This window comes from Balaenoptera acutorostrata, chromosome 11 (assembly GCF_949987535.1).
Source record: "Balaenoptera acutorostrata chromosome 11, mBalAcu1.1, whole genome shotgun sequence".
NCBI lineage: Eukaryota > Metazoa > Chordata > Mammalia > Artiodactyla > Balaenopteridae > Balaenoptera > Balaenoptera acutorostrata.
In genome coordinates this window covers 9,393,391-9,418,977 of record NC_080074.1, presented here as the reverse complement: position 1 = coordinate 9,418,977, position 25,587 = coordinate 9,393,391, and the positions used below count along the sequence as shown (strand labels likewise).

Genomic DNA, 25,587 nt, shown 5'->3' with positions numbered 1-25,587 from the left:
TGTGATAGTCCCACTGTAACCAGATGATTGTATTTAATTCAGCAACTTCCCAGAGGGCCTTCTCTGGCCCTGGCATTCTGGTAGGCTCTGAGGTGGAGATGAACGATGTGGCCCATGAAGGGACGGGTCTCATGTGGAGATCGACGGGAGGTAATTCCAGGGTGAACAGCTCTGTACTAGAGGTCGGGTAAAGAGCTCGGAGACAGGGATGATGCCAAAACCGTGCCTTGGGGGCGGGTGGCGGTGGAGGGATCACAGGTGGCTACAGAAAAGAGGACATTTGAGGTCTGCCTCAGGTGAGAAATAGAAGCTTGCCGGGCAGACGGGCAATGAGCAAGTGTGGAGGTGAAAACACAGACTGCCACATTTTATAGTCTGGAAACCCGAGTCCAGAGTGGCTCGAATGGTGCACCTGTAAGGCAGGTGACCAGAGTTGAGGCTGGACCAGGTCTGGAAGGACATCGAATCCCCTGTTGAGGAGGTCTTGGTATCTGACAGAGGGGGACCATCAGAGCTTTGTCAGCAGGGGAATGGCGTGGGTGAGGGATCGTGGCCGTGGCAGCATGGAGAATACACTGGCAGGGGATACCAGAGGCCGCGGCTCTGACCAGGTGAGCCGGAGGGACTGCGGCGGTGGGGTGGCTCGTGAGCACACCGTGTGCGGCAGCGGACTTCTCCAGGCGGAAGCTGGCGCAGCAGGAGGGGAGAGGAGCGAGCGATGGCCGTGAGGTGTGAGGCGTGCCAGCTGGGTGGACGGCGCTGTTTTTAACGGACGGAAAGCAGGAGGAGGAGCCTGACGTAATGGCTTTGGGTCCTCCTCGGCTACACAGGTTGATGGGCAGACTGGCTTTGGGGAGTAAAGGGCCAGGTGAGAGATGATGCCCACAAGGGCCTGCCTGCCCAGGGAGAGAGGAAGTGAACACTGAAGGCTTTGTGTTCCTCGTCTCTTGACTGAGTTGGGTTACAGGTGCTGCTACCACCTCCTCACTGCCACCCCCACCCCCCGCCCAGAAAAAAAAAGCCATAGAATCAGTAGCTCATTCATGCAACAGATATTTGCTACGTGTCAAATACTGCTGGCCCTGAGGACACAGCAGGGAATGAGCCACAATGCCCCCGGGAAGCGTATGGCCGAGTCCGAGTGGTTAGTGGAGAGGAGACGTGTACGAGGAGGGGCTGCAGGCTACTTGGACCCCTGTAAACTACTCCCCAGCCCCGTGAGCTCTAGGTTCAACTCTTGGCTGCACAACTTTCTGACATGGTGACCTTGGGCCATTACTTAACCTCTGCCTCAGTTTCTTCATCTGTAAGTTGGAGATAACAATGTGACTGATCTCATGGGATTGTTGTAAGGATCAAGGGAACTAATAGGTGTAAAATGCCCAGCACATGGTACACACTCAGTATATGTTAGCTCTTCTCAAGTTTACTCAAGCCAGATGTTTAAGTCATACGGCCTTTTCAAGGAGAATAAGTTGGAATTTTCACAGTTCTGTGCTGTCATCCTAGGAAGATACAGGGCCTCCATTACTCATCATTCCCACTGTAATGCGGTGATGAGTATTTCTATTCCCATTTTTGTATCTAAGGAGACAGGTTAAACAACTTGTCTGAAATGTGCCTAGAGCTCACATTCCCCATCCTTAGCCCTGCCCACCAGGTCAGTGTTGCGCCTCCTCTTTTTTTTTTTTTTTTTCAACATTTTAACTGTTTGTAAGTGTACAGTTCAGTGGTGTTAAGAATATTCATATTGTAGGGACTTCTCTGGTGGCGCAGTGGTTAAGAATCCGCCTACCAATGCAGGGAACACGGGTTCGAGCCCTAGTCCGGGAAGATCCCACATGCCGCGGAGCAACTAAGCCCGTGCGCCACAACTACTGAGCCTGCGCTCTAGAGCCCGCGAGCCACAACTATTGAGACCACGTGTCACAACTACTGAAGCCCGCGTGCCTAGAGCCCGTGCTCTGCAACAAGAGAAGCCACAGCAATGAGAAGCCCGCGCACCACAATGAAGAGTAGCCCCTACTCGCCACAACTAGAGAAAGCTCGTGCACAGCAACGAAGACCCAATGCAGCCAAAAATAAATAAACAAATTAAAAAAAAAAAAGAATATTCATATTGTTGCGCAAGAGATCTCCAGAACTTTTTCATCTTGTAAAACTGGAACTAAACCCATTAAACAGCAGGGCTCCTCCAGGCCCCTCTCCTTGCCAGGCAGAGCTCCCGCCTCCCGCAGACTCCCAGCTAGTGCGGCAGAGCCTGAGTGGATGGTAGACTGTGGTTAAGTAGTTTCAACTGGAACAGATTGAGTTCAGTTTTAGAATAGAAACTTTGATCTCCCTATGGGAGCTGTGGATGTTCTTTCCTCTTCCAGGTCACCAGGTCTTTGACATCACCTGGTCCTTGGATGGGGCGGGGAGTATATTGCACTAGAGTAGAAAAGCCTTTTCCCAAGCCTGCTCAACTTCATAGTTTTGGTCTCAAGCGCAGGATAGCATCACCTTGGGTTTCATAGGCCATTCCTGGCTCCATCTCAGAAGGTAAAATGTAACTCACAGGACAGTCTGGATTGCTGACTGCCTTCTGGAAGTTGACCTTTTGTCCTGTGGATGGAGATCTTAAAAGACTTAATGATGGCCCACATTTGTAGAGTCCTTTTACGGTGTATAAAGTGTTCACATACGGTATTTTAGTAGATATGTTTTCCTCACTACAACCCTATGATTTAGGCCATGCAGACATCATTATCCCCATTACATAGCTGAGGGGTTAAGAAACTCATTTGAGGTCACCCAGCTAATTAGGGCTCAAAGGCAAGTACTCAATCTCAAGATTTCCGACTAAAACCCAGGCTCTTCTATTATGCCACCTCAGTGCCTTGTTCTCACCAGTCATCAGAGGGGCCGAGGGGCCAAGGAACCAGAGAGGCTCCTTCCGGCTTCTGCGCGGAGGGAGAATGTGCCCTTCTTGCTCTGCTGCGTCACATGCAAGGATCGTTTAGAGCAGCGGTCCCCAACCTTTTTGGCACCAGGGACCGGTTTCGTGGAAGACAATTTTTTCCCGGGCCCGGGCGGCGGGGATGATGGCTCAGGCGGTGATGGGAGCGACGGGGAGCGATGGGGAGCGGCAGGTGAAGCTTTCCTCGTTCGCCCACCACCCACCTCCTGCTGTGCGGCCTGGTTCCTCACAGGCTGTGGACCACTACCGGCCCGGGGGTTGGGGACCCCTGACTCAGAGGGTGGTCCTCCCTATTGTAAATACATCCCTAAAGGTTCTTTTGTTTTAAAAGCAATAAAACAGTGGTCATGGTTTTGTATCGGGAACTGTGTAATGATCAGCTTTGTCCTGATTGGATTACTCTGCCTCAGATGAGTTTCTGTCCCATCTCTGTCTCAGTGGCCACTGGAGGGAGGATGACTAGAGCTCTTGCCTGACCCCACCTGTAAATACAGAGTTTAACTCTGCTCCTCAGCCTTGTTTGCTCTGTGCATTTGAAGTGGGAGTATATTTCATTTGGCCAAGCAGTCTCTCATTAGGTCCCTAAACCTGAGGCTCCTATCGATGGTAAAAGGTGGAGAAAAGAAAAGTGCCATGGCTGTGAACTCTAGTTAGGGAAGAAAATAATTTTGGGATTGACAGCGACTCTTAGTTAACTCAGTTGCTGGAATAAGTAGAGGCAGACATATTTCTCTCTTGTTGACGGGAGGCCAGGGGCGTGGCGTGCAGCACTAGCAACACCCAGTTGTAAGGGTTTAGAGAGGATGTTACTTCTCACTGGGAGAGGCACCAGTGATTTCGTCCCGCTCTGTCCTCCCGTTATAGGTGTATTGGTGAATGGCAGACAGCTGTTTTTCCCTACATAGTTCCTGGTGTACAGGACACGGGAGGTAGGAGGAGTAGCAGTGTTCAGATTTGAGCCACTTTGCCATCCTTTATCTGGGTCAGGCCCAGGGTTCTAACTCCATGGGAGATGGGCTTACTGGGAGACTAGGGGAGCTTCAGTCAGGATGACCCCGTTGTTGCCGGGGAGCAAAGGCGTGCTCGCCTCGCTCCAGCGCTGTGCGGAGGCCAGCCTCTTCTGCCTTGTGCCCATGAGCTCCGCGTAGGCGACCACATTTTTAGTTCATTTTCCAAGCACACTTGAGCAGGTGGGTATTTGGTTTTCCAGTTAACAGCTGAGTCTGCAGTGACCGTTTTGTTTATTCTCAGTCTCTGTCGCAGTGTCAGGCTCACCTGAGCTTCTTGTGGTGCCCCTGCACACTTTCCCCAAGAAACAAAGCATTTGTCAAGTGGGACTGTCCACAGAGAGTTCTTTTCTTCTTTGGATCTTTCTCACATATGGACTTGTAGTTATGTCTCCGTGTGCCAGGGTATTTAGTCCGTGTTGTTGTTGTTACTATTTTTCACAGAAAATACATAGAATAGGAACAGTTTGACTTGGGTAAGGGGAAACATGATACAGTAGAAAAACCATCATGCTAGGAGTTGAGGGGCGGCCTGAGTTTTGCATATGGCTTTGTCATTGCTTTTCTCTGGGACCTCTGGCAAGTCACCTCCCTATGTGTGAAGTGATGTGATGGGATTAGGTGGGTCTCTAATTAATTTACACCTTCTCAGATCTAACCTTCCATAAGCAGTGGTCAGAGGATCAAAATACGATCTGCGTTGTAATGTTGGGAAGGGGTCCGGAGGGTTGTATTGCGTGGGGGCGGGGTACTTCACTCACACGAGAAAGGGCTGACAGCTTATAATCGCTCTCTGTAATCTCAATAGACTGGCGGGGAGGTTTTCCCGTGACTAGCATGATCATTTCCTCCGCCTTGCATCCAGATACATCAAGGGACACGACACCTCTCTCCTGACCCTAGAACATGGAGCGCTAGAGGCAGGAGGATTTGGGTTCCTGGAACTCACAGAGTACCCTGAAATTGTTGGGGACCGGCCTGACGGGGGAGGGAGGAGGAGGGCTGGTTCTCAGGGTCCGAGGTGGTGATGGCTGTGTTCTGCCTTCATCCTCAGGTGAGCAATGGCAGGCGCTGGTGAGCGCAAAAGCAAGAAGGATGATAATGGCATCGGGACGGCCATTGATTTTGTGCTCTCCAATGCCCGGCTGGTGCTGGGGGTGGGCGGAGCAGCCATGCTGGGCATTGCTACGCTGGCGGTTAAGCGGGTAAGTACACTCAGCCAGGGGTTGGAGAGGTGGTGAGGCTGCCGAGTGGAGCTGACTTAGAATAAGACTTCGATACCGCTAATGGAAATGTAACTTGGTAATTTGCCATTATTAGACGAGACCTTAAGAGGATTCAGTAAATCTACTTCTAGGACTCCGCCCTAAAGAAACTGTTGGAGATACAAATAAAAAGTTTATCCCAGCGCGTGAAAAATTGCAAATAATCAAAATATCCTTCCTTGACTACCTTATTTAAAATAGCAGGACTCCCACCACACATTTTTCCCATTTCTCCTTCCTACTTTACTTTTCTTAACACCTATATCTGCATGGTTTAGCTTGTTGATTATGTATTGCCTGTATCCCTCTGCTAAACTGCAAACTCCATGAGGGCAGGGATTGGGTCTCTTTGGATTACTGCTTTATTCTGTGCACCTAGAACAACTCCTGGCACAGAGTAGCCATTCAGTGAAATTGTACCATAATGTTCAACACTGATTCATTTTTAGTGATATGGGGGAGTGATAAAAATGATATGTAAAAAAAATCAGTTTTCAAAAGTGTATATAGAGGAGGATCCTAATTACACAAATATATATTTTCAGAAAGAAATATACCAAAATATTAACCATTATCTCTGGGTTATGACATTATGGATAAATCTGTTTCTTATTTATATCATTTAGTATTTCCTGAGATCTTCTGTACGGAGCAAAGTATTCCATAATCTAGAATAAAACAAAGTTATTGAAAAATAGTAGCTGAACTCATTAAGGCAAAGCTGCTGGGAAGGAGGGAAACAGGAAAGAAGGTCATGTGCTGGGTCCTCTCTGCTGTTTCAGATGTACGATAGGGCAATCAGTGCCCCTACTAGCCCCACCCGCCTGAGCCATTCAGGGAAAAGGAGCTGGGAAGAACCAAACTGGATGGGCTCCCCCCGACTGCTCAACAAGGACATGAAGACAGGCCTGAGTAGGTCCCTACAGGCCCTTCCCACAGGCTCCTTGGCCTTTGACACAGGTGAGGAAGGCTGGTACCCCTTCTGGGACTGACCTCGGGGCTCTCAGTGCTACTCATGCATTCAACACATTTCTTAAGGACATACGTGCCAGGCACCATGCTAGCCTTTTGTGCCAAGCCCGTCTCCTTTGGGGCTGAGGCAGCCATGGATGAGCAAGCACGGGAAGAGCTCACGTGCCTCTCTCTCTTGCCTTGGCAGATACATTCTGCCTGCCCCGGCCCAAGCCATTGGCCAGGAAGGGCCAGGTAGACTTGAAGAAGTCACGACTCCGCATGTCCCTGCAGGAGAAACTTCTTACTTACTACCGGAAGCGGGCAGCCATCCCTGCTGGCGAGCAGGCTCGGGCCAAGCAAGCTGCCGTGGACATATGTGCCGAGCTCCGGAGCTTCCTGCGGGCCAAGTTGCCTGACATGCCACTTCGGGACATGTACCTGAGTGGCAGCCTCTATGATGACCTGCAGGTAAGCAGGGGGTTCTTATGAAGGGCAGGGTTGTACTGACCAGGATGCTTCTCAGTAGGTCTGTTGGTACAGGAGGTCAGTCCCCCAGGCTTGCCAGAAAGGTCAGTCCTACTGCGTCTGAATTCCACATACTGCGGTAGCATTTGGAGATCCCTGCCTTTAACGTTTTTTGTTTTTTAGTCATACTCACAACTTCTAGGAAGCTGTCAGAGGCCTCCTCCTTCCTATATTCTTGTCCCTATCTTTCCTTTCTGGCTTTCCTTCGGGTCGTCAAGGCCTGGGGGATGTCATGTGTACTTCTGTGTCCAGAGGCAACGTGGTGTGTGGAATGAGCACGGGCGCCAGTGTCCGACAGACCTGGGTTGAAATCCACACTCTGAATTGATAATGGTCACGTGGAAGTATTCTTAGTTTCCCTTTTTTTTAAAAAAATTTTTTATAGGGAGCTTCTTAAGCAGCTTTGGTGCTTGCCCCAAATGTTTTTTTTTTTTTTTTAAACAATGGAATATCCCTTTTTAAAAAAAAAAATTATTTATTATTTTTGGCTGTGTTGGGTCTTCATTTCTGTGCTAGGGCTTTCTCCAGTTGCAGGAAGCGGGGGCCACTCTTCATCGCGGTGCGCGGCCCTCTCACTGTCGCGGCCTCTCTTGTTGAGGAGCACAGGCTCCAGACGCGCAGGCTCAGTAATTGTGGCTCACGGGCCCAGTTGCTCCGCGGCATGTGGGATCTTCCCAGACCAGGGCTCGAACCCGTGTCCCCTGCATTGGCAGGCAGACTCTCAACCACTGCGCCACCAGGGAAGCCCTAGTTTCCCTTTTTGTTGGGGGGGATATAAGATGGTGGGACCTGTGTTTGGGGAAACTTGGCTCTTGAGCGGATTAAATCCCTCAAAACCTTTTTAATCCTTCTCCACCAGGTGGTGACAGCCGACCACATCCAACTCATCGTGCCCCTCGTGCTGGAGCAGAACCTGTGGTCGTGTATCCCCGGAGAGGACACCATCATGAACGTCCCCGGCTTCTTCCTGGTTCGCCGGGAGAACCCAGAGTACTTTCCTCGTGGCAGCAGTTACTGGGACCGCTGTGTAGTAGGGGGCTACCTCTCTCCAAAGACAGTGGCAGACACCTTCGAAAAGGTAGTGGCCGGCTCCATCAACTGGCCGGCCATCGGGTCCCTCTTGGACTATGTGATTCGACCGGCCCCACCCCCAGAGGCTCTGACTCTGGAAGTGCAGTATGAGCGCGACAGGCATCTCGTCATTGACTTCCTGCCATCAGTGACCCTTGGTGACACTGTCTTGGTGGCCAAACCACACCGGCTAGCCCAGTATGACAACCTGTGGCGGCTGAGCCTGCGTCCTGCCGAGACGGCGCGCTTGCGGGCTCTGGACCAGGCCGACTCAGGCTGCCGCACTCTGTGCCTCAAGATCCTCAAGGCCGTGTGCAAGTCCACTCCGGCCCTGGGCCACCTCAGCGCCAGCCAGCTCACCAACGCCATCCTCCACTTGGCCCAGGAGGAGGCTGACTGGTCTCCAGATGTGCTGGCGGACCGATTCCTGCAGGCCTTGAGGGGACTCATCAGCTACCTAGAGGCCGGAGTCCTGCCCAGCGCCCTAAATCCCAAGGTGAACTTATTTGCAGAGCTCACCCCTGAGGAAATAGACGAATTGGGATACACTCTCTATTGCTCACTGTCTGAGCCGGAGGTGCTGCTGCAGACATAGGGCAGGTGAAGGCAGATGTCGGGCGGTCAGGCCCTGGATTCTCTGTTAGAAACACTTGGTCCCATAGTTGGTGCCTCACAGGGTCCCTAGGTGCCTCCCATCTTTGCTGGTCATCGGCCTGGGCACTTCACGCGGATTAGAAAGGCATCTCTCTCTCCTCTTTTCTCACCACCCGTTTCTATTTTCGTTACCAAGCACTGTGCTCCCTACTCTTCCCCTCCCCCTTGCTCCAGGCTCGTTTTTCTTTGAATGAATTGAGAAGGTGGAGCACTGGCCCGAGCTGTGGAGACCACTTGGTGTTTTGCATCTTGGCACGGGTCTGCTGTGTCTGCCCTGCCACCTGCCCCTTTTCAGTGTCTTCTCTTTTTCCACCTGTTCACACCTGTTTTGCTTTTTTTTCTGGAGCACATCTGCCTAATCAAGATGCTGCCTTGTAGTTGACTGTCACTGAAGTTATGATTGCATGTTTCAAACTGAACTCTGCAGAGAGCGCCCAGACAGTATTTAGGGTTTCTAGGGGTAAAGCTGGTGGAAAAGCTGGCCTTTGACCCAGGTTCCTGGAAAAGAAGCCCTCCACCCCCCCCCCCCCGCCACCCCCCACCCCCCGCCAACTCTTGACCAACTCATATCCGTAAGTGCTAAGAAGGTCTCTCATGGGAGCACTGTTGATGCCGCACACGGGAGTGAGGGCTCAAGATAAACTGGATGCAGAGTTATTCGGAGACTGTTTCTCAGTGGCCATCAGTGAGAGTGTAGAGTGGGGGAACCTGGAGGTGGTGGAGAGGGTCTGCGTGCTTGATGTCTGTGCCTCATCTGTGGCTGGTCCAGCCCAGCACCACCGCGTGCAGGAGTCAGACAAAGACCGGGAGGGAAGGGGCTGTTGTTTGCCCCCTTCCTCACCTTCTTGCCAATTAGGACAAGGCCTTCAAGGACACAGTCTTAGTGCTAGAGGTTCAGCTATACAGGCGGCTGAACGTCAGTGACCATGTTTCTCCCACGTCAGGCCCTGCCTTTCTAGGATGTTGCCTTAGAGCAAGAACGGGCCCAACAGCCAGCCCTCCGCTCCCCAGTGTCTGTCACAGGAACGTGATGGAGGTGTTTGCTGAACTCTCCAGGCACCTCCAGAGGCCAAAGGGCAGGCACATATGCACAGACCTCTTCCCCCTGTCCTGTCTCTCACCCAGCACCTGGGGAAATCGGTGCTACCTAGGAAGAGAGCATATGGCTAAAACACATATGAGAGGGAGGTGGGTACTTGCCACGTTCCTTCTTGTTTCCCGCTGCTAGAATTGCACTATTTATTGCAATGTAAAAAGTATCCTGAGAGTGGGGAGGAATGTTTAATATACAATGTCAGTGCATCTTCTTGTTCTGTGTTTATTTTTTCCTGTTTGTGCCAAGAGGCTGATGATAATTCTGTTTCTGATCTGCCCATCCAGTATTTTGTTCTCCTGCCATCAAATCCTATTATTATTTTTATTCTTACTACCTCTCCATCAGTGAGATTCTGGTGAAGCTCTCTGCAGCTGTCTCATTCCTTCCCAATGACCGCGCCATGAAATGACTCTTTAAATAGCATTGAAACCTTAGCTTCCCTTTGAATTTAAGGTAGAGCTTCCTGTCCCCTTTTTTGTCCTGGATTAGGAGGTTGAGAACTAGGGTTAACCTTGGCTATATTTGGAGACTCTTCCTGCCTCTTCTCTCATATACATGCAAAGCTTCCCTAAAATGGTTCAGTTGTTTCATTTGTATGAACACATTGAGAGAGCATGAAAAATAGAAAACCCAGAACCCTGAGAGAGCTCCTCCATCCTGGCTGTTCATCAGAATCAACTTGGAGTTTATAAAACACTCCATATGCCTGAGTGCTACCCTGGGGGGTTGGTGTAGAGGATGTACAGAGGGTGTAGAGGATGTGGGGTGGAGCCTGGCACTGACGTTTCCAGTGCGCCCATCTGGTGTCACTGGAAGGAAGGGAGAGGGGAGGGCTGAATGTGTTGGAAAAGCATGGGTTTGTCTTCATTTAGATAAAGGATTTGGTTTTCCCAATGTGAATATTATAAAACCTATAATTTTCCCAAGCTGGAGTCTGACCAAATTCCATATAAAACATTGGAAGGAGAGCTCAAAAAAGAAAAGATTTTAAAGATCAAATCCCGAATTATCAAAGCCAAGTGTAATGGTGATTTGAGTGTATCTCCTCTTTTTTTTTTTTTTTTTTTAAATTTTATTTTTGGCTGTGTTGGGTCTTCGTTTCTGTGTGTGGGCTTTCTCTAGTTGCGGCAAGCAGGGGCCACTCTTCATTGCGGTGCGCGGGCCTCTCACTATTGCGGCCTCTCTTGTTGCGGAGCACAGGCTCCAGACGCGCTGGCTCAGTAGTTGTGGCTCACGGGCCTAGTTGCTCCGTGGCATGTGGGATCTTCCCAGACCAGGGCTCGAACCCGTGTCTCCTGCATTGGCAGGCAGATTCTCAACCACTGCGCCACCAGGGAAGCCCGAGTGTATCTCCTCTTAAAGAGCATCTTTCTCAGGGCAGCTCTGTCTCTTACCTATGTTTCACAAAACCAAAAAGCAGAACTTTGCCACTTCACAAGCAAGAACCTCTTAGAAGTCCTCAGAACTAGAAGCGGTGGGAATCCTTGGCTCAGGTCCTGGTGGGTTTGCTGACTGAGATGGGGCAAGTCTCATCGTAACACCTGGACGACAGCCAAGTGCTTTGAGATTCTTGGTTGGAGGAGGGGAAAACCCCGCCAACACACACACTTTTTTTTTTAATCTCTGGGGAAAGATGTAGGGCCTCTTCCTGCTTCTCTGCCCTTCTTCTCAGTAACCCCCACCTCTGCCTGAAGCAACAGCATCTGCTCCGACTTCTCCAGCTGGAAGTTTTTCTGCACCATCTAGGTTAGCAAAGCACATAGTTAGCCTAATGCTTGAAAAAAAGACTCATCATCTTGAAAACCCAATCAATTCCAAAGTGTATTTTGCTTTTCCCTGTTGCCCCTTCCTAAAACATGAGTTCAGGACAACAGTAGTTTTCTTTATACGCTTGGTTGTGACTTTTTTTTTTCAAATAAAAAAATAATTGAAGCTCATGTTTGGAAAAGCTGTTGTGAGGCCTACAGTCTTTCCTGCTGGGCTCAGCCCTTGGTGGTCCTGTTCACACTCCGATTAGCTGATTTTGCTCCCTTCTACTCCACTCAAGTTGAGAGCTCAAATGGTTTTGACAAGGAATCAGCTTCAGGATCAAGGTCCTGGAGAGGTGCTGGCGGGGCTGGGATCCCTGCATGTGTCCAGAGGCTCTGCTGTGGCACGTCTTTGACACTACGACCCTGGCCGAGGACTTCTGCTCTCACAGGATTTGTGAGAACCCTGCTCTTCGTGCTGAAGCTCAAGGCCAAAGAGAACGGTAAGAGGACTTAGGACTAGAGCTGTGAGGCTGTAGCCCTTGTAGATACACTTGGCTGATTCTAAGCGGCCAAAACACCAGAGATGTGAGTTCCGGGGTTAACTGCATATAGCGTGGTGTTTACCTTTCCATTCTGATCACGTTATGCTCTCTATGCTTGGGCCCTGAGGCCAAGTCCACAACCTGCCTTCCAGTCACTTGCTTGCCCTTCAATAAGCAGCTGATGTGTTTAGCTGACAGATTTGGAATAAGTCACCAGTCTTTCTGTCCTGTCTTGGCTAGGTCCATATAGAAGCAGCTTAGCCCTGAGACCCAGAAAACTACTGTCCCTTTTTCTCCTTGAGGGAGGAAATAAAGCTGGGGAACATGCTGTCCTTCCACATCATGGGAAGAAGAAAATAAAAGTCTCCTTTCCAACAGCTTTGACTTGTGTGTGTGGTATGAAACATTTTCCTACAGGAGTGGGACTGGTTCTCCATTTGCAGCTAGGAGAACCTTTGAAGTGCTTGATCTGGGTCACCATACTAGAAAGGATGGGACAAGGTGCCACTGGAGTCATTCTCCCACCCCTCTGCGGTGTCAACCTGGGGCAGCATTACTTTTAATTCTCAACCATCTGCATGGTCAGCTGACAGCGAAAGGAGGACATGCCCCGAGGGTCCTTTGTAAGATTTGGGTAGTGGCTCAGGGATTCTTACTGCCTTTGCACTGAAAGACTAGATGCCTTATATATATGTAGATACTCGTGATTCCCCAAGGGGAAAAAAAAACCACATCAAGCATCCAGTATGCTTTGCATATACCAGTTGTTTATAGTTGTTGATTTCATCTCAGTAAATAATAGTCCTCTGAGGAAGCAGGATGATGTAATGAAGATGGGGAGGGGGCCTTGGGAGGTGTGTCAGAAGACCTGAGTTCTAATAATAGCAGTAATAGCAACCATTTATCCAGCACTTATCAGATACCAGGCACTTAGCTCAGTGCCTTCTTATATTATCTTACTTCACTCTAAGTGTAAGGATACTCACCATTAGCTTCATTTTACAGCTCAGGAAACTGAGACTCAGCGAGGATAAGTCACTCAACCAAAATGTCTCCGCTAATAAATGGAAGAGCCAAGTTTTGGGGGTTTGCCCCTAAAATCTTTTATAACTCCTACCCCATACTGCCTTCACAGTGAATCCCTTTAGTCCTCAGTTTACCATTGTAAAATTGCTGGGCTAGACTGAATCAAGTCAATGGTCAGTAATGTAGGACAGTCCTTCCCAAATTTTTGACATCAGTCCTCAGAAATAATACTTGTAGGGCTTACTGAAAGGAATGGAAGCAGAAACGCAAGGTTTCCGCCCCTGCAGTGCCTGACGAGAGGGCTGGAGGGTGGGGGAGGGCTTTCTTGTTGCTCTTAACAGTTCCCCAGTAGAGAGGGCAAGTTGTTGGCCTGACCTGGACTGCGGCCTCCGAACACACAAACTCCGGCAATTGGGCATTAGGAGGACTTGCTGGGAAGCGGTTATGCCTGGGAGTTACAGCGTTGGGAGCTAACTGAAACTACCCTAGAGTGAGAGATAGCAGCTGAATAAAATCTCTCCTTCTTCTTAGAGGAACTGAAACTACATAAACCGAAAGAAGTTCCCCTGTGATAGGCTGCATTCTTCAATAAAATAGCGAAGTTATATTTTAGCTAAACGGATATGTAAAAATACGATAGGTTAGACTATAGGATTACGCATTTCCCCGACTCGCCTTTGATGGTAAGTGCACATAGATCGGGTGATCTCGACTGAGGTCATCAGCCTCCCCTTTCAACTACTGAAGGGCTTGCACGTCCTCAGTATTTTGCAAGTGTTTGCGTGTGAAAATGCACACGAAATGACATTTCCTTTTGCCTAGTTTCATCTTTGGGCCTGAACCTGGTCGCTAGTTTGGAACTTCACTGAGGACGGCAGGAAAGGACTGCAAGGGCCGGGGCCTAACGCCACTATTTGGGACGCACTGGGCCAGGGCTGCCTGGGGCAATCCTGACCGGCTGCGGGTGGGTATGGCTGAGGAAGCCACTGCAAAGCGGCGTCACAGAGAAGACCGAGTGAACCCCAGAACCAGACGGCTGGAACCGTCGGCCGCTCCGCCCCTCCCCGCGCAAATCAGGGGCCTGAGTCAATAGAAACTCGAGATATATATGACTCACCATGTCTGACCAATCACCTTGATGCGCGCTCTCCTCCAGCATCTCGCGCGAGAACTAGGAGAACTCGTACTTCACAGTAATAAACCTTTCTTGGGATGAAAGACTTCTCTCTCCGCCCTTCGGGCTAACGCCGGAAATGAGTGTGGCGGATCCCTCCGCGCTCCCCGGCGGCGGACGGGAGTGACCCTTTGATCTTAAAAGCCTTGTAAAGTAGTGCGCCTTTTTTTGAGGCCGTAAATAAAAACAATTCATTCTCTCTTCACAGCTACGCCCTAGACTTAAAAGTCGGAGATTGGAAACGGTAGGGGCGTCGAATAGATGGCAATGCGTGGGTGGGAGGAGCGAGTCACGTGACCGCGGCGGAAGGATGTGGTCCGTGATGCGTCCTTACAGGGAGCAGAGTTTATAAAGGACCCGCGCTCGGCGTCTCGCCGCCATCTTTTCTTCTTCTGCTTAAATGTGGTTTCTCCGTGCGAGTGCGTGCCTTCTTTCCTCCGCTCCCGCAGGGTCCGCGGCCACCATGGCGTATTAGAGGCAGCAGTGCCTGCGGCAGCATTGGCTTTTGCAGCAGCGGCAGCAGCACCAGGCTCTGCAGCGGCACCCCCCAGCGGCTTAAGCCATGGCGTAAGTACTGGGCCTGCGCCGCTCTGGCCGTGCGCCCCCGGGTCGGTGAGGGGTTTCTGCTTGCTTGGGCGCGGCCGGCGGCTGGGCGGCTTCGCGGAGGCGGGAGTGGTTTTACGAGCGCCCGGGACGCGTGGCCCCTGCCTGGGTGTCCCCAAAACGCCGGCGCTTTTGGGTCGGGAGCCTTCGGCAGCCCCGGCACTCCCGAGCCCGCCGGGTTCCACTTGGCGCCCCGCGAAACGTGGCAGCAGCCAAGATGGCGGCGTGGCAGGGCGGCGGCCGCGGCGTGAGTCATGGGGGGGCGTGGGCGGGGCCGGGCGTCCAGAGCCGGATTTGGACATGCGGGTGGGGCGGCTTCCCCTTCTGGCCGGTTGGGGAACGGCCGGGCGTCCATCTTGTGCAGCCTGATGGATGCGGGGGTGACACGATGGCTCTGGGGCCACGTGGTCCCGATTCTCAACACCGAATGGAGTTCTGTTTTGGCCATCTTGCCTTATGGATGAAAAGATGAAGTTTTTAGGCCAGCTGATCTTTAATGGGACTTGGTTTCTGATTCGTATTCAGGCTTTTCACGGCATTCAGCAGCAGCGTTGCTGTAACCGACAAAGACACCTTCGAATTAAGCACATTCCTCGATTCCACCAAAACCTCGCAACATGGCCGAGATGAGCTTCCTGAGCAGCGAGGTGTTGGTGGGGGACTTCATGTCCCCCTTCGACCAGTCGGGTTTGGGGGCTGAAGAGAGCCTGGGTCTCCTAGATGACTACCTGGAGGTGGCCAAGCACTTCAAACCTCATGGGTTCTCTGGCGACAAGGCTAAGGCGGGCTTCTCCGAATGGCTGGCTGTGGATGGGTTGGTCAGTGCCTCAGATAACGGCAAGGGTGAGTGGGCTTCTTTTATTTGCTGGTGGGATCTGGTGATAGTCTTGTACATTTGACTTACTGGTTCCAACTCTCTTTAATCTTTTGCAGAGGATGCTTTCTCTGGGACAGATTGGATGGTGGAGAAAATGGATCTGAAGGAGTTTGATTTTAATGCTCTGTTGGGTATAGATGATCTGGAAACCATGCCAGATGAGCTTTTGGCCACGTTGGATGACACGTGTGATCTTTTTGACCCCCTACTCCAGGAGGCTAATAAGGAGCCCCCCCAGATAGTGAACCCAATAGGCCATCTTCCAGAAAGTTTGCCAACAACTGACCAGGGTGCCCCTTTCACTTTCTTACAGCCTCTTCCTCTGTCCCCAGGGGCCCTGTCCTCCACTCCAGATCATTCTTTTACTTTAGAGCTATGCAGTGAAGTGGTGATCTCTGAAGAAGATAGGAAGCCAGACTCCACTGCTTACGTTACAGTGCACCCTCAGTGCGTAAAGGAAGAGGATGCCCCTTCAGATAATGATAGTGGCATCTGTATGAGCCCTGACTCCTATCTGGGCTCTCCCCAGCATAGCCCCCCTACCTCAAGGGGCTCTCCGAATAGAAGCCTGCTATCTCCAGGTGCCCCTGGTGGCTCTGCCCGCCCCAAACCCTACGACCCTCCTGGAGAGAAGATGGTAGCAGCAAAAGTAAAGGGTGAGAAACTAGATAAGAAACTGAAGAAAATGGAGCAGAACAAGACAGCAGCCACTAGGTATCGCCAGAAGAAGAGGGCAGAGCAGGAGGCCCTCACTGGTGAATGTAAAGAGCTAGAAAAGAAGAATGAGGCTCTGAAAGAGAAGGCAGATTCCTTGGCCAAGGAGATCCAGTATCTGAAAGATTTAATAGAAGAGGTCCGCAAGGCAAGGGGGAAGAAGAGAATCCCCTAGTTAGGGTAGTCAGGAGGATGTATGCTTGTACATAGGAGGCTAGTGCTGAAGCTGTGTGTTTTAATAAATTATTTTGTAGTGAAAGTACTTCTGTAGACTGCTGTGTCTGGTTTCTTGTCTTTGGTAAAGAGCCCAGTCAATCCCCAGAAGCAGCATTTTGCTCTGGGGTTGGTTGTCAGGACTTGAAATTTAAGTCCAGAGTCAATTTTTTTTTTTTTTTTTTCCTGACACTGTAGGGCCGTATGTCAGGATCACTGATGACTTCAGTTGGACCCCTGAGACAGGGAGTTGGGCTAGATTTCCCCCCCCCCAGTAGGTGGCTGGGTGATTTCCCCAGGACCAAAAACTTTGACTCGTCGTTAACCACCCTTGGGTGCGAGTGAGGCTGGGGAATTTTAGCCTAAGGAACAGGGTGGCAGAGAAGAGCCTGGGCTCCACCTGTTCTCTCATGATTCTTGCTTTGTGCCAACATTTAAGTACCCAGATAAGGCCCCACAGTCTGAGCTGGGCACACAAGGGGATTAGGTTTCACTGATCTGCTGCAATTCTGTAGAGACCTTCCCAGAAGGGTCTATTTAGGGAAAGATGTCTTAGTTTTTGCTGGAACAAACGGAAGAGCAGGCCCCGAAGGCTGGCTGGTTCCTAGGCTTCCCTGGCTGGCACCTTGGCAAGCTGGAAGGCCTGCCATCCCTGAAGTCGGGATGGAAGGGCGCTGGGGCCACGCTGCCTTACTGCAATCCTGGCTGGTAACATTTTATTGCAAGATAAGGCAGACATCTCTCATTGAGTACGAGAGTCTGAACCCAGCCTGGGCAGGTTTCTTGTGTCCTTCAGGGCCTGCTGAGGGAGGACCAGTTTTCCATTGTGAAAGACAATGTAGACGAGTGGCTGGGACGCGGGTGATGCAAATGTGGCACCTGGCACTGTTGTAAACACTGCACGCAGTCCCTGTGGTGACCCCGTCACAGGTTTTGCGGCAGAGGGCATTTGGAGTTGTAGAGCCTGTTTGAACCCAGGGTTATGGGCTTTTGCCTGTTCTGCTCCCTGTGGTGGGGCCGGTATTTCCCTGACCTGCTTCCTGATGCCTAACAGGGTAACGTGGGAGAAGTAATGGTGGTGGCCCAGATGGGAATGCTTCCCCAAGGCACCAAGGGAGTAGGTGTCACATGTGGACCTTGGACCTGGTGATCTTCAAGGTCTTAACTGCCCTGAGCTGGGCTTCGAAGGACAGGGAAAGTTGTGCACTAGAATGGGGAAGAGCACCCTGAGAAGAAGCCTCGGAGGTGGGGACGAATGGGCACACAGTCCCATCCACCTCCAAGAGGGCTCCCCGGCCCCAGCGGTGCTGGAGAAAGTCACCTGATGGGGATCCGCCCAGCTCCTGCAGGAACTTGTTAAGCCTCCCATACACACACACCCTGGCGGAGGTCCCGCGTGGCAGTCCTGCCCCCTCCTGGGTCTCTAAGTGAATGTGTCAGCTGCTCCAAACCACCAGAGATAAAGCCGCTCCATCAGGGAAGGCCTCTTCCTCCCGGCCCTCAATGTGGCACCCCAGTGTCCTCTGACTTGGTTCCTGTCCCTTTCCCAGCAGATTGTCAGTCACCAGGTCCGCGGCTCTCGGTCAGCACCCCCATGTGTGGCTCTTGCACCGGCGCGCCCCTCCCCAGGGCCCCCTGCTGCCTTCTCACCACCTGCAACGGAACCATCCAGGGTGACTGTTAACAGTAGATTCTGGAGTCCCACCCTGACCCATAGGACCAGTCTCGGGTGAACGCTAACGTCAGTCACGCCTAGGGGTCACGGACACACACCTACTGGTGCTACTCGGCACAAACGTTAAGACTGGAAAACTCAAGAGCGGAGAAGTGCAGGACCCCTGCTCTCACCCTCCCGCAGAGGCAGGCCCCTCATTCTACACCTGGGGAGGGGGCAGGAACCCCTACGTGATGACATAACAGCAGGTGCGTGCCTGTTAGAAGGGGGCCCTGGTCAGCCGGTTCTTCAGAGAACTTCTGGTGAGAGAGAGTGGGAAGCTGAGGCTGCCGCTTGCTAAGCCGCTTAAAAGAGGAAGGGAAGGAGCCTCCCAGGACACGGGAGTGTCTCTCCTCACAGCGGCCACTGGAGCTCCGCAGGCGGCCGGAGAGCTTGGGAAAACAGCCCCTTCTCCCTCTTGGAACAAGCCATCCGAGGACGGTGGCGCAGTTCCGGTTTGGAGTCACGACACCTCTTCTGCCCACCTTGACTTCCTGGATGGCTGGTCTGCTTCCTACTCTCGGAGGCCACCTGCACCGTAGACAGGACAGGCGCCAACTCTGCCTCAGGCAATTCTGTGGTCCCCTCCTGTCCCCACTTAGGATGGAAAGCTGGCTAGTAACCAGGAACAGTCCCGCCGGGGTCTGGCTGTGTGAGGGATAAAACTTTCCCTCCTCTTGCACAGAAGAACCCACGGCGGGGTCCCTTCAGAAGTCCTCTACCAGACAACACATGTCCCAAGGAGCCCGTAGGCATGCGGGGGGCGGCGCTAGGTGAGCCAGACGGAGCCGCCTGGAGGCCTCCAGGGCCCCCTCCCCAGAAGGGACTCCTGGGCTTCTAGGACTTGTCATCAGTGCCACACTGAAGACCCAGCTGGGCAGCACCACCCACCCCCTCGGGCATCTGCTCAACAGCACCTGCCCTGCGCTGCCCCCGCCGGGCGCGGCCCGGCCTCCGCCTTCCCCTGGTGGAGCAGCTCTGGGCCAGCACCACCCTTCTGCTCCGCAGACCTGAGCGTAAAACCCTGTTTCTTGAGCTCACCTCCTGAGTCGCCCCACTAGTCCCCACCTCCTGTGACAGAAGGAAGAGAAAACAAAAGTGGCCTTTGATCCACCCCCGAGCCAAACACACAAGGGCACAAGCCCTGGGCACGGGCTGGGGCAGCCACGCTCCCTCCCTCAGCTTCCTCAACAGCTGCCTTCTCAGCCGGGGCTGCCACCCCAGGGAGAGGAGGCCTGCGGGGTCTGCAGGTGCGGTGAACTGCCCTCCGGTGGTGCCTGCGCTGGGGCTGGGCTGCAGGACTTCTGACCTGGAGCCCTAAGAACCAGCCAGGAGGTGGGGGACGGAGGGAAGGCTCCCCGCTGCCAGAGGAGGCGGGAGACACCCTGTTAGAGCAGCGCACACAGCCCCTGGGCCACGTTTATTAGAACCCGGAAGCCCACCCAGCGGCCCTCCTCCTATCAGAGGTGTGGTCCCCAAGGGCCCAGTGACCGGCCTCTCCACAGCCAACAGCCCCGAGGCCCCCCCTGGGCCAAAGCAGACAAAACAGCCCGACGCGTTCCTTTCCAGCAGGCAGGTGGCACCTCCCCAGCCTGCAGATGTCAGTTCGGGTCTGAGCGAAGGTCCTCCCTGGGCTTCCAGCTCGCCAGCTCCGCCCCAGCCTCCACTCCAGGGCTTCCCTGAGCCAGGCTGAGAGGCCCGAGGCGGCTGTGCCCTCCCGGGAGCCTAACTGCCGAAGTACTCCTGCTGGAACTTCTGGAAGTCTTCCTCGGTGAACACAGTGCCCTCGGCCTTCTTCTTCTTCTTAGTCTTGCCCACAGGCCGGTCACAGGCCCTGCGGCCCCGGTCCTGGCGCACAATCTGGGGGCGGGTGAGAGTCGGGAGCCCTGGGTGGTGACTCGCAGCCACCGCAGCCACACAACCTGGTGCAGCCGACCAAGTGCCGCCCTCTCACCTGGGCCTCACTCCGTCCCGGGAGGCAGGGCACGTGGTTTCCATTTACAGAGGAGCCAGCGGAGGCCCACCGGGGTCCCAGGGGAGCGAGGCCAGGCCCAGCCTCCCACCTTCCCCGCTCTGCTCTCGGCCCTCCAGGGGGAGGCCCCTCACAGCACAGCCGGGTGTCCAGCTCTTAGGAGCCTGGAGGGGGCCCCACCCTCCAGCCTGTGCTCAGGGCTGAGACTCCCACGGATCCCAGGAACAGCCTCAGTTCTCACCCCCCAGGTTCCTTCCCACAGCCCATCCCCCTGACGAACCTGCTGGGTGACGGATTCGGCCACTGTGCTTCTTGCACTAGTCATAAACCTCAGGTTTAATCCAAGGTAACCTCGCCGCTCTCGCTTCTGGAACTCAGCTGTGGATGGCAGGCAGGGTGGCATCATTTCAGATTCACTCCCTGGAAGCCTTCTGGGTCCCTTCCTGACATCTCTCCACTCCACTCCCACCTCCCATGGCCCTGCCAGAGGCCCCGTCGTCCCTTCCCCAGGTCACTGCAACAGCCTGGGCTCTTCTGTCAAAACCACACTCCACACAGATCCTGCTCAAAGTCCCCCTTGGTTCCACCTGCTCAAGTGATTTACTCAACAAAGGTGTCCTGGGCACTTACCGTGTGTCTGTCAGGCACTGTTCTAGGTGCAAGAGCACAGAGCAGGAAACAGAGCAGACAAAAAGTCCTGCCCTCATGGAACTTCCATTCCGTGGAAAGAGAGATGGTACACAAGGTAAACAGTATTTCAGAGGGTGATCATTTTATGGAGAAAAAGAGAATAGTAAACAGAAATGAGAAATGCCGGGGGGAGGGTTGCAATTCTAAACAGGAGGCTCTGAGAAGGCCTCACTGAAATGAATTCTGAGCAAAGACTGGAGAGAGAGAGTGTGACACTGTGGGGGAAGAGCATTCTGGGCAGAGGGAACAGCCAGTGCAAAGGCTCTGAAGCAGAAGTGTGACTAACGTGCTTGAAGAACAGAAGGTGGTTAGACAGAGAGGGGAGAAGCCGAGGAGATGAAGCTGGAAGGAGCAGATCATGTGGGGCCTCAGCAGGCACCGAAAAACTGAGGCTCTCACCCTGGTGGGTGCAGGGCAGAGGAGAGACAGGTCTGGCTCAGGATTTTACGGGATCACTTCGGCTGCTATGGTGAGAACAAGATTACTGGGGGAGGGGGGAGTGGAAGGGAGACCAGTTAGGAGGCTTCTGCAATAATCCAGGCAAGAGATGGTGTAGCTCGGACCAAGGTGGCAGCCACAGAGGTGTTCTTTAGTTTGGCCACTGAGGGTTGAGCGAGTCCCCTCAGTCCTCATCACGTGCCATGACAGGGCGGTGGAGCGGGGGCTGGGATGGAGGAGTGACCTCCCTCGGGCCCCTTGTGTGCCTGCTCCACACCAGAATCACTGTGGCTCAACCCAGGCTCGCTTTCCTGCCTCCACACTTTTGCTCATGCTGTATTTCCTCGGAATTCATAGTTCTTTTAACAAACAACTTGAACACCTTTTATGCACCAGGCCCTGGAGATTCAAAGACACACTAGGAGCTCACCAAGTCCTGCCACAGGTCAAAATTACCCTGCATTCCTGCCCACTCCTGCTCCTCTTCAAGTCTGTAGGTCTCGTTAAGTGGCGCCACATCCCCCGAGATATTCCGTATTCGCTGACTCCCTCCTCCTCCATCCTCACAGCCAATTCACCACCGACGCCATCCATGCCCCCTCCTCACCGCACCTTCCACCTGCACAATTCTCTTATCTCCGCACCACCACCGCTGCCCAGGCCATAGCACCTTGAAGCAGTAGGTGGGATCAGGGCTCTGGAGACAATCTGCCTGGTTTCTACCTGTACTATCTGGGCAGGGGCCTGTTTCTGCTTCTGTAAAATGGAGGTAATGACAGTGCCGACCTCACAGGGTTGCTGTGAGCAATTACATGAGCAAACATTTGTACGAGGCTTAGAACAGCACCTGGCACACGGAGTATTAATTTTATTTAATGCTCCGTCTCTGACCCTCGTTCACTGTATGTCACTATGACCAGGCTTCTTTTTTCAAAATTTCAAAGGCAATAAACTTCTTTCCGACTCCGCCTATGCCATTCTCTCTAGAATACTCTTCCCCCGGTTCACTCGTATACTTCTATCGGGTCTGGGCTTAAATGTTGCTTCTTCAGAGAAGCCTGATTTGGCCTTTCATTCTAAGTCCCTCTCAGAGCACCACAGTCTTAATGCATAGACCCCATCACAGCAACCATACGCTGATTTTGAAACTCTTCGATGCTTCTCTCCCTATTAGGGCTGTAGACCTTGAAGGCCAGGACAATGTGATTCGTTCACCTCCGTGTTCCCAGGGTCCCGCCCCGCGCCCGTCGCACAGCAGGTATTCTAGAAACTCCTGGGGAACATTTCAAGCCCTCACTCTAGCGCCCCTTCCTCCAGGGCACCGCCCCCGACCCCGGGAGCACCGCGTCCAGCCCCTTGCCGAGCTCACCCAGCGCCGATTTGGGCACCTTTCCCTTGGCCGAGTTCCGCAGTTTCTGGGCCTGGGTCGCCTTCGCCTTCCGCGTCCGCTTCATCGGAGCCTCGCTCGGCTTGGTTTGGCCTGGCGCGTCCCTGGGGGCTGTAGGGGAAGAGAGGAACCGACTCGGTTCGGAGGGCGCTCAGGGTTCCCATCCCACCGAGGCTAAGCCCGGTCTGGATCGTTCGCACCCTCAGGGCTCCTGCCCCCAGCCCCTGCCGCCTTCCCGCCCAGGCTGGACGTCTCTGGGAAGAAGCTCCTCACCCTCAGGCACCCCCAAAAGCTCCAAACCCCGCCGCAGCAAGGAAGCCGACATAGCGGTACTTAGCTCCGCCCACACGCCTCAACTACTTCCGCCTTGGCCGCACTTGTCGTTTCCGTGGAAACGCGAGCTAGAACAAAAGGTTCCGCGGTGGGCGGGCGGAAGTGCCCACCTTCCTTAGGACGCATGCGTTAGGCTTACCACTGGGCGGGATCTGGAGGCGGGGCCAACGCGCCGAAGGACGCATTTGTCGTCCAATCGCAACCCAACCGACCCGTTGGGAGCCAGGCCCCGCCTTCTCCCGGAAGCCGTCCACCGCTAGCCCAGCCTGGTGGGTCAGTTCTCTCGCGTCAGGCGTCTCCGTAGTGGGCGAGGCCGGGGGCGGGACGGAGTGTTAGTATTCTCAATTTTTACGAAAAAGGGGAATGTATTTTTGGAAGTATTTTTTCATATACTTCAACCAGAGCAACATTTCGCACAGATCTAGTTCGGCATGAGAATCCAGCTATCTTCCATTAGAGACGTTTGCAAAAATGCAAAACAATAGTGTTTTCCCACTATTTTGTTTTGTTTTCATTAAAATATGTCACTTATGTTAATATGTGGGCTTGTTATTGTTGTTTTCAATGAATTAATAAGTATTTTTTAAAATTCTGTTTTAGTTCCTAACATGGTAACTCTTGTTAGATAGTTACACATACAAAAGCTCTTTGGGATCCTGAATTTTTTTAAGAGTAAAGAGTTCTTAGACAAAATAGTTTGAGAACTTCTGGCTTAGAAATTAGTACTCTTCTTGCTGTGGGGAGGAAACCTGTCTTGTTCACTGCTCCATCTGCAGCTCCTAGCCCAGTACTTTGCATGCAGAAGGCACTCAATAAATCAGTGGTGAATGCGGGGGAACCACTGAATTCACCGTACAAACATGTTCTGAGATCCTTTTGTATACCTGATACTGTAGAGTGTAGGACATGGAGATGACTCAGTTGGTCCTTTGTGAATGAACCTCACTAACCTCCATCAGCTAGTCCAGGAGGGAAAAACCTAAACAGACATTAATAATAACAAACACTGTGTCAAGGTGCTGTCTTAAGTGTTTTACATTTGTTAACTCACTTATACCACCACCACCCTCCCCTCCTCTGGAGCAGGAACAACTGCTTTCCCCATTTTACAAACGAGGAAACGGGCACAGAGAGGCCAAGGAACCTGTCCAGGTCACAAGGTGGTGTCAGAGCTGGGAATCAAGACAGACAGCCTGGCCTGAGCAGTTATGCACTGCTCTCTAGTGCCAACCACCAGGAGAGTATTGCTGGTGCGCTGGGTGGGGGTCAGGAGGACTCTGGAGGAGAAGAGGAGCTGGCCATGTGGGAGGGGAGTATCTCAGGCAGGAGGATCCTGTAGTGAGGGCATGTCCCTTGGGACAGGAGTGGCCCCAGAGGAGCAAGGAGGGCTGCATGGTTTCATTGACATCAGGCTCCACGGATTTGCCCTGAGGGTTGTGGGTCCCCTGGAGCTCAGTGATGCTGTCAGACAGGCTCTTTTTCTCCTGCTTCTGAAATAGCCAGATTGTTTTTTAATTTCTTTTATTATCTTCATTTATTGTTTTATTTTAATTTTTTTTTTTTTTTTGGTTGCACCGAGTCCTAGTTGTGGCAGGAGGGCTCCTTAGTTGTGGCATGCAAACTGTTAGTTGTGGTATGCATGTGGGATCTAGTTCCCCGAGCAGGGATCAAACCTGGGCCCCCTGAACGGGGAGCATGGAGTCTTATCCACTGTCCACCAGGGAAGTCCCACTCATTTATTGTTTATTGACTGTTTCCTCACCCATTCGCCACTGTAAACTCTACAAAGGCAGGGATGTTTCTTTGTTCACTGTTACATCTCTAGCGCCTGGAATAGAGTCTGGCATATAGTAAGGGCTCCATAAATGCACGAATCAGATAGACGAAGGCAGAGATGTCCAGGTGGGATGCGTGAGCCTGCCCCTCAGGAGGGCAAAGGACCAAACTCCACCGTACCCTCTTTCTCCTCCCGACCTGGGATGGTCAGAACACGGTCCCCAGGGTGGAGGGATCTTTTGTGTTCCAATGTCCCAGCGAAGCAGTAGATAGATTCCTGCAGCGTCTCTGCCAGACTCTGGAGGGGCCGAGCGGCCACTCTGGCCACTAGGTGGCGCCGCAGGACAGCTTTCTCGCACGGCGCGGCTCCGCGATCTGGTCCGCCGCCGTCCAGGCCGGGGTGTCCGAGGGTGGGGCCTGGACGCCCCTTGACGTCAGCTGGCTGTTTGCGGCCAGCCCTGCGTGGCCCTGGCTTCCGGCTGTCCCTGCCCCGCGGCCTTCCAAGACTGAGTGGGGAAACTGAGGCAGAACCACCAGGCTGGGCTGCCTAGCGGGGAGATGAGGCTTTCTTCCGGAAAGGTGTGCACATGACAGCTGGGCACTCACTCGCTCAATCCCTTAATAGACCGTGCCTCGGTTTGTTCATCTGTTAAATGGGGCTTAGCTCCGTAATAAAGTGGGTGTGAGGAGCCAGTAAGTTAATACGGGTAACGCTCTTATTACCCGAATAGAGACTGGGTCGGTCAGTGATATTACAGACGGGTCTGCCCCACTCTGAGCAAGAACGAGGTGCCCGCAGATGGGCACCTAAGAAGTGCCAGTCCTGTCTTGGACCCCTGATGGGAC

The 25,587-nt window shown here is 52.8% G+C and overlaps 3 protein-coding genes across 3 annotated transcripts; 2 read left to right on the top strand and 1 right to left on the bottom strand.

Annotated features, from left to right (window-relative positions):
* Window positions 1–5,027: 5,027 nt before the first annotated feature.
* Window positions 5,028–9,737, top strand: MIEF1 (mitochondrial elongation factor 1). Its single transcript, XM_007189084.2, has 4 exons — window positions 5,028–5,171; window positions 6,014–6,191; window positions 6,391–6,653; window positions 7,570–9,737. Exons 1-4 carry the CDS (start codon window positions 5,028–5,030, stop codon window positions 8,374–8,376), a joined length of 1,392 nt encoding a protein of 463 aa, XP_007189146.1. The 3' UTR covers window positions 8,377–9,737.
* A 5,507-nt stretch (window positions 9,738–15,244) lies between these two features.
* ATF4 (activating transcription factor 4) lies at window positions 15,245–16,480 on the top strand. Its single transcript, XM_007189088.2, has 2 exons — window positions 15,245–15,470; window positions 15,561–16,480. Exons 1-2 carry the CDS (start codon window positions 15,245–15,247, stop codon window positions 16,391–16,393), a joined length of 1,059 nt encoding a protein of 352 aa, XP_007189150.1. The 3' UTR covers window positions 16,394–16,480.
* A 3,053-nt stretch (window positions 16,481–19,533) lies between these two features.
* RPS19BP1 (ribosomal protein S19 binding protein 1) lies at window positions 19,534–23,062 on the bottom strand. The gene is made up of 4 exons (XM_007189089.2): window positions 22,906–23,062; window positions 22,615–22,743; window positions 20,398–20,495; window positions 19,534–20,005 (listed from the first exon to the last, which is right to left on the bottom strand). Exons 1-4 carry the CDS (start codon window positions 22,955–22,957, stop codon window positions 19,871–19,873), a joined length of 414 nt encoding a protein of 137 aa, XP_007189151.2. The 5' UTR covers window positions 22,958–23,062; the 3' UTR covers window positions 19,534–19,870.
* Between the last annotated feature and the right edge of the window lie 2,525 nt (window positions 23,063–25,587).

Coding starts and splice junctions, on each gene's coding strand:
- MIEF1 (XM_007189084.2), top strand. CDS start 5,028: ATGGCAGGCGCTGGTGAGCGCAAAAGCAAGAAGGATGATAATGGCATC. Junction 5,172..6,013: donor CTACGCTGGCGGTTAAGCGG/GTAAGTACACTC, acceptor CTGCTGTTTCAG/ATGTACGATAGGGCAATCAG. Junction 6,192..6,390: donor CTCCTTGGCCTTTGACACAG/GTGAGGAAGGCT, acceptor TTGCCTTGGCAG/ATACATTCTGCCTGCCCCGG.
- ATF4 (XM_007189088.2), top strand. CDS start 15,245: ATGGCCGAGATGAGCTTCCTGAGCAGCGAGGTGTTGGTGGGGGACTTC. Junction 15,471..15,560: donor TGCCTCAGATAACGGCAAGG/GTGAGTGGGCTT, acceptor AATCTTTTGCAG/AGGATGCTTTCTCTGGGACA.
- RPS19BP1 (XM_007189089.2), bottom strand. CDS start 22,957: ATGTCGGCTTCCTTGCTGCGGCGGGGTTTGGAGCTTTTGGGGGTGCCT. Junction 20,496..22,614: donor GGTGCCCAAATCGGCGCTGG/GTGAGCTCGGCA, acceptor TGCCATCCACAG/CTGAGTTCCAGAAGCGAGAG. Junction 20,006..20,397: donor CCGAATCCGTCACCCAGCAG/GTTCGTCAGGGG, acceptor ACCCGCCCCCAG/ATTGTGCGCCAGGACCGGGG.